Source organism: Nymphalis io, chromosome 18 (genome assembly GCF_905147045.1).
Source record: "Nymphalis io chromosome 18, ilAglIoxx1.1, whole genome shotgun sequence".
Taxonomy (NCBI): Eukaryota; Metazoa; Arthropoda; class Insecta; order Lepidoptera; family Nymphalidae; genus Nymphalis; species Nymphalis io.
In genome coordinates, this window is record NC_065905.1 from 448776 (window position 1) to 460471 (window position 11696).

The 11696-nt window shown below is 32.8% G+C and overlaps 1 protein-coding gene and 1 long non-coding RNA gene across 2 annotated transcripts; both read right to left on the minus strand.

Moving 5' to 3' along the window:
- Positions 1–473: 473 nt before the first annotated feature.
- LOC126775268 (uncharacterized) lies at positions 474–3037 on the minus strand. The gene is made up of 2 exons (XR_007669868.1): positions 2772–3037; positions 474–1855 (listed from the first exon to the last, which is right to left on the minus strand). It is a non-coding gene; the product is annotated as an uncharacterized LOC126775268 (long non-coding RNA).
- Positions 3038–5761: 2724 nt separating this feature from the next.
- On the minus strand, positions 5762–9515 carry LOC126775640 (carboxypeptidase B-like). The gene is made up of 6 exons (XM_050497705.1): positions 9280–9515; positions 8210–8300; positions 7845–7946; positions 7472–7687; positions 6726–7151; positions 5762–5988 (listed from the first exon to the last, which is right to left on the minus strand). Exons 1-6 carry the CDS (start codon positions 9513–9515, stop codon positions 5827–5829), a joined length of 1233 nt encoding a protein of 410 aa, XP_050353662.1. The 3' UTR covers positions 5762–5826.
- Positions 9516–11696: the final 2181 nt, after the last annotated feature.

An 11696-nucleotide genomic window follows, 5' to 3' on the forward strand; every position in this document is an offset into this window, starting at 1 on the left:
AAAAAACTCGCACTAAACCAATACTACTACTACTACTATACTAATCCCGTGTGGATTTGATTCAGTCGTTGCAAAGGACAGAGAATATTTTTTCTTGCTTATATATATTACTTGCCTTTACATATATTTTTTTGTAGAATAGGAAGGTGGACGAGCATATGGGCCACCTGATGGTAAGTGATCACCAAACGCCCTTAGACATTGGCATTGTAAGAAATGTCAACCATCGCTTATAGCCAATGCGCCACCAACCTTGGGGACTAAGATTTTATGTCCCTTGTGCCTGTAATTACACTGGCTCACTCACCCTTCAAACCGGAACACAACAATATCAAGTATTGCTGTTTTGCGGTGGAATTTCTGATGACTGGGTGGTACCTAACCAGACGAGCTTGCACAAAGCCCTACCACCAGTTCTATGTCTATATACACAAAAACACAGCTATGAACTAACTAAAAATCAAACCAGTGTCAATTTGTAAATTCAACTTTATTGTAACATCGTTTTGTGCATAGTGACTTTTATTTAATAAATGACGTTTCGATTTCCCGTAGGTGGCGTTAAAGCTGGAGTTTTAGGTATATCTATCGTATAAAATAGTACCTGGTACCTGCGTACGTATGTATAAATGGATCTCTTTGTTTGACCTGCATACGTTTCTATACAATTCATTCAATTCAGTTGATATTTTTAACAAACTTCAAAAAGGTAGGAGGTTCTCAATTCGGTTTTTTTTTTTAATGTTTGCCACCTTAGAAATCCGTCCATTATGAACGAATTTGGATTTTTTTTCGAACCCTCCCGAATATTTTACTTCATGTTTGGTCTCATTTAAATTTCAAGAAAAAATATCACCACTAAAGGTAAAGAAATAGGGATACGATTTTATGCGCTCGAATTTTATTTTTTTAAGCAGATACTTATGTAAACTTATTAATACTTGCTTGCTGGTTTAAGGCACTATACCATTAACGTAATATTGTTGTTACAAGCATCGCATTGAATATTATTTTCCAACAAAATTTTAACATATTAAATCGCATGCTTGAGGCAAGATAGTAATTTCATAAATGCAACAAATTAAAGTTAACGCGTTTCAAAATCACCACGAACATTCCGGACAACCCGGAATTTTTTATTTAGTTTCTGATAAATATTTATCTTAATTTATAATAATAAGCCATTTTATGGAGTTATATAATAATAATATAATTATTTAAATACACTCTTGTACCTTTGTTTCTTTAATAACTCTGACTCATTCACTATTTGTTCACAAAAAGATAAAATATCAAAAGTCCAATCCAATAGCAGAATAAGTAAAGATAAGAAATCTTTTATTTACAATACAACACTATTCTAGTGAACAATTTAGCTGCTTCAATTATACTTCAAAAATTGTGTAAAAAAGCCAATTTTTTCACGAATCCATAATGAACAGTACAAATTACTTCAATCACCTACAATGGTTTCAAAGTCAAACTTGTTAATTATTTTAACTTGTCCTATCATTGGAATCGAACCTGTTATATTTCTACAATATTCCTCTAATGATAACTACAGATGCCATTGTAAATGGCACAAACTGTTTATATATTTCATTAGTGTATTTAATTAATACACTTTTAAGTAATTTGTCATTTATCACGACTATCCTATTACAAGCTTGTTTTTTTTTAAGATTTGTTTCACTATTTATGAAGACTCGGCTAGTGGAGTTAGTTCAGGCGCAGAGGGCACGATCTTCTCCTTGAGAGGAGAAACCAGCGGTTCAGTGCTAGTTGGCATTCGTAACAGTCCCCGCTTCGATGCCACAGTTAGGAGTAATGTAACTGACACGAAGAATGACACCAACTGAAAATTATTATTTATTAATTAAGCATCTATTTAAATGATAGTTATTATACAATCTAATAAAGAATATTTAAAATAGCCTATTAACGTTCCACTGCCGGGTAAAGGACCCATCGCCTTTTAAAGATAGTGTTTGGAACTTATTCCACTGCTACTCCTGCGCAAATTTACGGACACAAATGGTGAAATTTCATCCGACAAGAGCAGGTTTGCTCAAGATTTCCTTCACCGTCGAGCAAGAGATGAATTATAGACACAAATGAAGCACGAAATCAGTGGTGTTAGCCCGGAATTGAACCCACAATCTTAGATTTTGATCGACGTGCCTATACTCTGTGTCATTCCGTCTCTGATCTTATATAACATCTAATAATATTTCTATATCTTATACAAATTCTTAATGCTTTAAATATGAATAGACTTGTTGACTTAAATATGTTTAACGATATTAACCTTTAATTAGCAGAAACAGGTTTCGCCTTACGCTCACCACATCAAAACATATCCATTAATAAATTAATCAAGAAATATTAACAAAAACTTGTATCAAATAATCCGATCATTATTTAAACGTTTATTATTAAATAGTCTCATATTTCTTTTATAAACATACGAATAGCATAAAATCATATAAAATATTATACTATATTTATTTCATATATTTCTCGTTTGTCTTTTATTTTTATATACACGTGATAAAAACGCATAATATGCTAGTTATCTATTAAGTAATACACTGTAAAATGCATTAAATACAGTTCAATTGTTCTTAAACTTATTAAAAAGCATCGATTAACATTTCAAATTTCGCTTAAAATAACATACATACATCGTATATACTATTCCTTTTTACTGTTACCTTGTGACCTACTAAGTGTAATATTATTTTAGTTGTATCAAATAAAACACAACTCACCGCTGATACACCGAATGTAGCAATAACATCATAAGATAGAAACATTATTATATTATTTAACAAAAAACATAAACATTGAACACGCACGTCTATTCAAAACTCACTTTATGTCGAGAAAAGGAAGGAAGAAATGTCAACAGTGATCGAGATTCTATTGATTAACACATTAAATACTGTGTTAAAAAATTCAACGAAATGAACCGTAACGTTAAGTGTCCATCGTCACAGTGTAGATACACAGACGCAGCTGGAAAACTGGTTTGACATTATCTAAGAACACGGAGCGGCAACGTGTGACACTGTGTCGATCCACTCGTATTAATGCAACGCAGTCATCGCAGGTTTATTGCATTAACACACCTGTTGGAAAACTTAAATGTGTGAGCACGAAGCGGCAACGTCGCAAATATTCGTCATTTAGTTCAGATTGACTCACGAGTTTGTTTTGGACGAGTTTAATTGAAGATTAAAATATTACTAAATTTAATTTAACTTGCTAAAAATTTAAGTTATAAAAAAATATATACGTGAACGTACGTAGCTAACGTATTGGTATTTCAAACTCTAAAATATAATAAAGAATGAAAATATTTCGTTACTATTAAAATGATCATGATATTATTGTTTTAAAATAGAATTAAGGTATATTATAATTACTTATACTAAATTGCTTTTATGGTTAAAAGCTGGCTTGGATATGACAGACCAGATATAAACCATATCTTCAAAATATCAGTAAAAGAGTCAAAATTCCACAAATCACGCCGCCGTTTACACAATGCATTCGACTTACGTTGATACGCCATTTTGAAAAGTATATCATTTAATTGTTATGACTGATTGAAGATATAAGTGGATGAAGGTGTTATGTCGCTTTTTAAACTTTTTGTATTTGGTACATTTATGAATATTTTCAGTCACCATACAGATAGTGGAGGCACTATGTGTATGGATAGAGATTTGAAATCTCAATGTTTTAAAACTGTAACAATAATAAACGTAATGCATGAATAAGTAATCGACTTGATTATATGTAAATAATATCCTGGGACATTACTCACACACGGCCATCTGATCCCAATCTAAGCAAAGCTTGTACTATGGAAACTGATATACTACATATACTACTTTTATTTTGTAAATACATACTTATATAGACAATTACACCCAAACTCAGGACAAACAGATGTGTTCATGCACACCAATGTCTGTCCTGGGTGGGAATCGAACCCACAACCTTCGGCGTGAAAGGGAAAGGTGTCTACCAACCACGCCAACTATGTATATGTAATTACTGTATGTGATGGCACTGGCCCCTAAGTTACAGGTCTTCCTATTTAAGGGTGTCAGGTATTTTTGAATTTATGTACAAAAATTATTTCGATAAAAAATATATTATTATTAATAATTTTATATTTTATATAAAAGTACCAATACTTAAAATCATCTTTTTATTTCATGACACATGACACACGTGTTAGATGGGAATCTTCTTTGAAACACGATTTAAGCGTTGCATATAGAAACGTCGTAACTTAAATGACAATGATTTTTCTGCTAGTGCAAATAAATTTACAGCAAATGTGTTTATAAATGAAATAAAATCATAAAAAATCTTCTTATAAGCCTTTTTTGTTTTGTAAAAATTTTGTTTATCCACCAACCCGAACTTGAGCAGAGCGATGAAATAAGCTAATTTTCTTCTCGAGAATAGAGAATTTAATTCTCAGGACACTGCTGGATAATTTTCACTTTAATACTTTCAAATAAGTTATTAAACAATTTATGTCTCTCTCCTTGTTCCATTTCCTGCTCATTAGAAAGCTTAGAATATGCATTACATTGTAAGTACACAATCTGATTAAAAAGAGTTTTTTTTTATTATAATATATTAACACAGATTTCTATTTAAAGATTTAATTGCGAAACAAAAATCATTGTATTTAAAACTAATGAATTTCATGTAAATAATTATGATTAATATTTTATAGTCTTTCACCAAATCGTTCTTTCTCATTTTGCCGTTAGTTGTAACGAAACGTAATTGACCGTTATGTATTTGCAATTAAACTCTTATTTTCTTTATCTTATTATTATGATAATCTTAACGTAATGACGATATTTTTTTACTAGATACTCCGTCTTACATAAGCGGAAGATTGGACTCGGATTTTGATATTTTATTGCAATTTGCTAAATGATTTTGCGGTACAGAAATTGTAACCAGTACTGCAAAAGGATGCGAAGACACGTGCCACGTTTGAGACGTCTTCATCTGCGATGCAAAATCCTTCTATCATCATGGAAATCATTGCAACATGTACGTACGAATTAATTCATTTAAATACTATTATTTAAATTACAAAATTTTAAGGTTATGCCTTAATACATAAGCTTAACTGCTTGTAATCCTACGGCAACTTATGTTTAATGTTTGTGTGTGTTTAAATAAATTATTATTATTATTTGTTATGGGCGTTTAAACGGTAAACTTAATAAAATTAATAATAATCTGTCTTTAGTAAATTTAAATTTGTTTCGTAAAAGTATATTTATTTTTGCCATATTCTTAAAAAAAAAAATACACAAATCTAACGGATGCTTCATGGAATTTCCGTAATTGTTTAATTTTGATACCCTTATAAATTCTTTAATAACAGCTTCCAAGTATTTAGAATATTTAAGATATTCAATGAATTATTTGTGAAAGTTTATCTTTCTTTGCTTCCTTAAATTCATTTTAATATAATTTTATGCTTTTTTAAAAGAAATAAAAAATATCACTATTTTTTTTAGTGCTCAGATTTAGAAGGTAGACGAGCTAATGCCAACTGATGGTAAGTAATCACATTTTCCCACAGATTCTGGCAAGACAGGAAGCATAAATCTCTTCTCATGGTCTTCAATATACCGTTGTCACACTAAATTCACATTTACATTATATGAATGTAAATAATTACTCGATTAGAATTAAAAACAAAATGAAAAACTTTATTTAATAAACTAACGGAACATCAATATTTGTTCCTATTCTTGTATTCCACACCATCATATTTCAAGTACGTCTCGCTCTGTAATACAAGTTCGCAAGGCGAGCTGACACAGCGATGCCTTCCCAGGTTTCTGTGTTTATTTGTTCAATATATTGAGGCGGAACGGTGAAACTGTACCCATAACCAGGCAACTCTAAGGTATAGGAAAAAGGTACGCCCACTTCCTGAAAAAAGATACACAATATATTTGTAACCTCGTATTATCACTACGCTTTTCTGAAAAATTTATGAATATGTACGTATGTATGTGTATGTATGTATATAAAATTTTCACTATTTAAACCACAGAACTCGAGGGTACTTTGATGTAAAACGTGCATAGACAATAGCTTAATTTTTATTCGAGGAATTACAAAATCAATATCCATATTGATTTAGCCAAATGTACAAATCAAATGTAGAAATTACTTCCTATAAAACAAATGAACATTATTCAATTTCATACAGAACAGTAACAGCTTGTGAATGTCCCACTGCTGGGATAAGGCCCCCTCTGCTTTTTTGAGGAGAAGGTTTTGAGCTTATTCCACCGTGGTGCTCCAATGGGGGTTGGTGGAATACACTTGTGGCAGAATTTCAGTGAAATTCGACACATGCAGGTTTCCTCACGATGTTTTCCTTCACCGACAAGCACGAGATGAATTAAAGTAACAAAAATAAGCACATGAAAATTCAGTAGTACTTGCCCGGTTTGAGCCCACGATCATCCGTTAAGACTCTCGCGTTCTTACCGCTGGGCCATCTCGGCTTTTATTTTTAATATAATGTTATTTCTGTCAACTTTATAAGGAAACGTAAATGAAGAGCCTGTAAATGGCCTGCTGGGCTTGATCTAAGCATAGGGTGGTAGCGCATAGACTACCTCGGCTCTAACAGAAATAAATAAATAATAATTTCTTACCTGTCCGTAATCCTGCGCACTTCCAGAGCTCCCATACAGAACTAAATTACTGTTTCCAATCAAATAATATGGAGCTCTAGACAGTTTCTTTGCATCTATGGCTGCTCCCATCGCAGCTGCAACATGATGTAACCGAGCGACATTAGGAGGCAGGGTTGTGTTACCGAATCCGAAAAGGAGGTAGTTTCCATGGCTATGGATATTCAGGTACAATTGCAAACGGTCTATATTTTCCAGAAGAATATCCCTGACGTATCGCGTCTCTGGCTCAGAGAATGCTACGTGGCCCGGATACACGTTGGAGCAAGGGTCAGATGAAACTCCAATGGTATTGAAGTTAACATCGAAGTTTCTGTTCCCGTCAACGCCCCAACATTCCGTGCTGACTTCTGCGTTGAACGAACGAGTACGGCGCCAAAGACGGTCCTATTGTAAAATATTTATATTAACATATATGTTACTTAATAAAAATATTATACATCTCGTCGCCTACATTGATATGATGTGCCTGAATGTTTGTTACGTTTTTTATACTGTTGAATATTAATAAGATTAGTATTGAGCTTGAAGACTATACGCTTTAGTACAACAGCCTACCAAAGGAAGTATTGAATGAAAAATCTTAATTTAAATAATATAATATCGTCTTACATAAGTTGTTAAGCAATTAGTATGTAAATTAAGATTCCGATATAAATAAACTATTATTTTTTTTTAAATATATTAAACCTTCATCTGGTACTTACATCAGTGTGGCTGTATTCATAGCCATCAGGATTGGCGATGGGCAATACAATCCAGTCGATATTTTCCAGGAGGTCTCTATCCTGATCTCTCAGATTCTCTACTAATCGGTGAATAGAATATAACGCGACAGGAACAGTCACCCACTCACGAGCGTGCAGCGTTGCGTCTAGGAAGTATATGGGTTTGCTAGCGTTGGCAAAGTTTGTGGTTGATATCTAAAAGATTATTTATGTTTTGCATGTTATTTATTTTACGTTATCTTGTAAACAATTAAAATTGTAATGTAAAAAATTATTCTAGTTAATTGGAATGAAAAATTACTAAATTCCAATCATAATTGCAATGAGAATATTCCTAAGAAGTTATATTTACCTTCAAATATTTGATAGCGCGACCTTCGAAGCTTTGTCCAGCATTCACCAACGTCACTAAGCTTGGATATTCTTTAGCCAATCTTTCCATGTACGCGTCAACCTATAATTAGTTAATATAAATTACGATTTAGTTAAGATTTATTATATATGTAACAACAATTATGTTTATGTACATATTATATTACTGGTAAAAAATATAATTTTGGTCTTCTATATAATTTTCCACATATTGCGTGTAAGATGTGAAGAGAATGAATTACAGGACGGCAATGTTTTAACATTAATATAACAAGCCAGAATAAATACAATAATATATTTTTATCATAAAAGTCAAACCGGTTTGATACGTTCGGTTTACCTTACCTCAGCATACCTCGGATAATCTTCAAACGGCATCCTATTAGTCCTACTCTGTTTCCAGTAAGATATTTGTGCGTCGTATTGCTTGAGGAATCTAAAAAATAACGTCGCTATTTTTATTAAATTAATTTATAGCAATTTACAGGTAGATTGTTTCACTAAATAAAAACCAAAAAAAGATTCAGTTATAGGGAAAGAATGTTTTTTGAGAAATTTACTACTTTAGTATAATGTTTTATACACAAATTTTATTCTTTTCGATTCAATTAAATTTTTCAATTCAATTTATTTGATTAAAACATAATATACATGTTTAGTCACTATATTTCAATCAATCAATCAATCAATCAACAGCCAATCGTTGTCCACTGCTGAACATAGGCCTCTCCCAAGGTGCGCCAAAGCTCCCTGTCCTCCGCCTTCCGCATCCAGTTGGTGCCCGCCACCTTCTTAAGGTCGTCGGTCCACCTGGCTGGAGGGCGCCCTACGCTGCGCTTGCCGATTCGCGGTCTCCACTCTAGGACTCGTCTGCTCCAACGGCTATATTTATGACATGCTAATATTTTAACTTTTTTTACTGGTGGTAGGGCTTTGTGCAAGCTCGTCTGGGTAGGTACCACCCACACATCAGATATTCTACCGCAAAACAGCAATACTTGATATTGTTGTGTTCCGGTTTGAAGGGTGAGTGAGCCAGTGTAATTACAGGCACAAGGGACATAAAATCTTAGTTCCCAAGGTTGGTGGCGCATTGGCTATAAGCGATGGTTGACATTTCTTACAATGCCAATGTCTAAGGGCGTTTGGTGACCACTTACCATCAGGTGGCCCATATGCTCGTCCACCTTCCTATTCTATATAAAAATAACTTAAGTTATAAATTAAATTTATTTTAATTTAATTAAAACAAGGCTTTTCATTACATTATATTTCATTTCATTTGATTTCATTATAAGGGTACAAGTCACAATATACATTTTGCCATTCAATTATAAGCCTTTTTAAGTCTTGGGCGTCATTTAAATCCATTGTATGTAAGAGGTATTTCGTATATTAAGATTTTGTTTACTCACACAGCCACATCAGCATGACGGAGTTGGTGATTTATACCATTTTGATCTAATGTGTTCAAGAATTTAACTCTATCTTCAGGTGATACCATGACCAATGCATCTCGGAGTTCCGGTGCGCCATGGTCCCATAAATCAACGTTTAATTCTACTTGCAGATTCAAGAGAACCAGCTGGTCTGATCGATCACGAAGATTTACGGCATAGACTGAATATCTGGAAAATTGAATGGAAATCATAGAAAGAACATTAGAGCAGTCAGGGGTGAGGGTGGAAAATGAAAGAATTCTCAATTACTGAACTGACTGATATTATATTGTATCTTATGACCACGTGTCACACTCCGTATAGCGGGTATCTCCATCTTAAATATAGTTAAAGATTTTCTATTTATAAAGAAACCAGTGAAAATGTTAACATGTTACTTATTCTTCTCATATTCAATATCTCATCACACACCACCGTGATAATTCAGTTAGAAAAAGTGAATCTCTATTGAAAATGGCGAATTCAAATCCAGTCAGTCAGGACATGGATATTTCGTGAGCGTGATTTGTGTCTGTTTACTTCGTTCTCGAGTCAATTGAAATTCTGTGATGTGTCCACCAACCCGCGTTGGATCAGCTCGGTGGTATTAGCTCCGAAACTTCTTCTAATTTACAACTTGTTACTTACATTAATTATACAACTATTTGATATTTGAGAATACATACCCTGAATAAGCCTCATTACTTCCCGCTGGAATCGCATTCGCAAAAGCGAAAGCACACATCAGTACCATTAAGGTATTCATTTTCACTAATACTGCGCCCAAATACCCAGACAGGTTATCTTTGAACGTGTAAAAAATGTATTGTTATGATTATTATAATCTAATCGGATTTATAATTTTATAACGCCATGTAGATATATCTATTCTTACTTAGATAAAACTAAACGAGACATTAAAATATCAAATATCATCGATTACTCTATTCGAATAATCCCCGTAAATGTCACTGTTGTTTCCGATAGGATATTAGCCAATATTATGAAAGACACATGGGACGTAACATTTTAGGTCGGATAAACCGTATTGGCTGTGTAACATGTTTAATCACAGGCTAGTTGCTCGAGGTACGCTAGGGATTGTATTGGATTCAACTCGTGACAAATTTTCCTCACAAAACACTTTCTTACTTACTTACTAACTAAAAATTGTTTGAGAAATATAATTCGCGTGTGACAGAATAAATTAAACTTAATGAAATATAAAAGTACCCTCACATTATACGTTTGTATAGGTTCTCATTTCAAATATTTATAACCCTTTATTTAGGGGTGAGGAGTTCAGATAAAGAAATCATAGATTTAAATATTCCATGTGGTTTACTAAAAGCTTACTAAAAGCTCTATATATTACGCATCACAAATAGTTCTTGATTAATTTATCACATCATATCATGGCAGTTGCTCCGGGTCCTGCTTGGCACAGAGGTTGTCCATTGTGGTACAGCGTGAAAACGCGGCATGCATTATGGACAGTTTTGCGTCGGGTGGGAATCGGAAGGTACTATTTTAAATTTGATTAAAAAAAAATTACCGTAGTTAAAAAAAAAATATCATTATCTGTAATACAATACTATTATACTAAACTAATTATAACTTTAATTTAATTCCATAAACTAGCCATTAGACCAATGAGACAATCATGAATATCAATATTAGGAATATCAATCATCATATCTAATCATTAAAAGTAGTAAATTGTCTATGGTTTCATCTTAGTATCTTTGATTAAATTTGTATTGGCAGAACACCACAAGATTATCTCTGTCATAATTAACACGTAATTTTTTTTTTTTTATATAAACAAGACAAAAGAATTATAGTTGTAATAATGCACAATAAAATAAACACATATTTATTACAATACAAACACAAACGGTTTCAAATAACTTTTCACTGTTTCGTAAAAAACTTTACGTTATTGAAGCAGAGTAAAATATTAGCATTGGCTAGCTCTTTTTTAAATGTTTAGTACTCTCCATTATGAATAATACGTAAAAATTGTACAAAGGGTAATTTGATTTTCGTCTCGAAATTCATTTTTTATTCTTTTAAAATACAGTGTATCAGCTTTTGCTGTCTTTTTGAAATATTTAGCTTTTAATTACACGTTCGGACTGTTTTTTTATAAAATAGGAAGGTGGATGAGCAGATGACTAGATGGTAACACTCTGATGGTAAATATTTAATATATATAAGAAATCCTACTGGTGGTAGGGCTTTGTGCAAGCTCGTCTGGGTAGGTACCACCCACTCATCAGATATTCTACCGCAAAACAGCAATACTTGGTATTGTTGTGTTCCGGTTTGAAGGGTGAGTGAGCCAGTGTAATTACAGGCACAAGGGACATAAAATCTTAGTTCCCAAGGTT

Coding starts and splice junctions, on each gene's coding strand:
- LOC126775640 (XM_050497705.1), bottom strand. CDS start 9,515: ATGATTTCCATTCAATTTTCCAGATATTCAGTCTATGCCGTAAATCTT. Junction 8,301..9,279: donor CGTCATGCTGATGTGGCTGT/GTGAGTAAACAA, acceptor GTTATTTTTTAG/ATTCCTCAAGCAATACGACG. Junction 7,947..8,209: donor ATTATCCGAGGTATGCTGAG/GTAAGGTAAACC, acceptor AACTAATTATAG/GTTGACGCGTACATGGAAAG.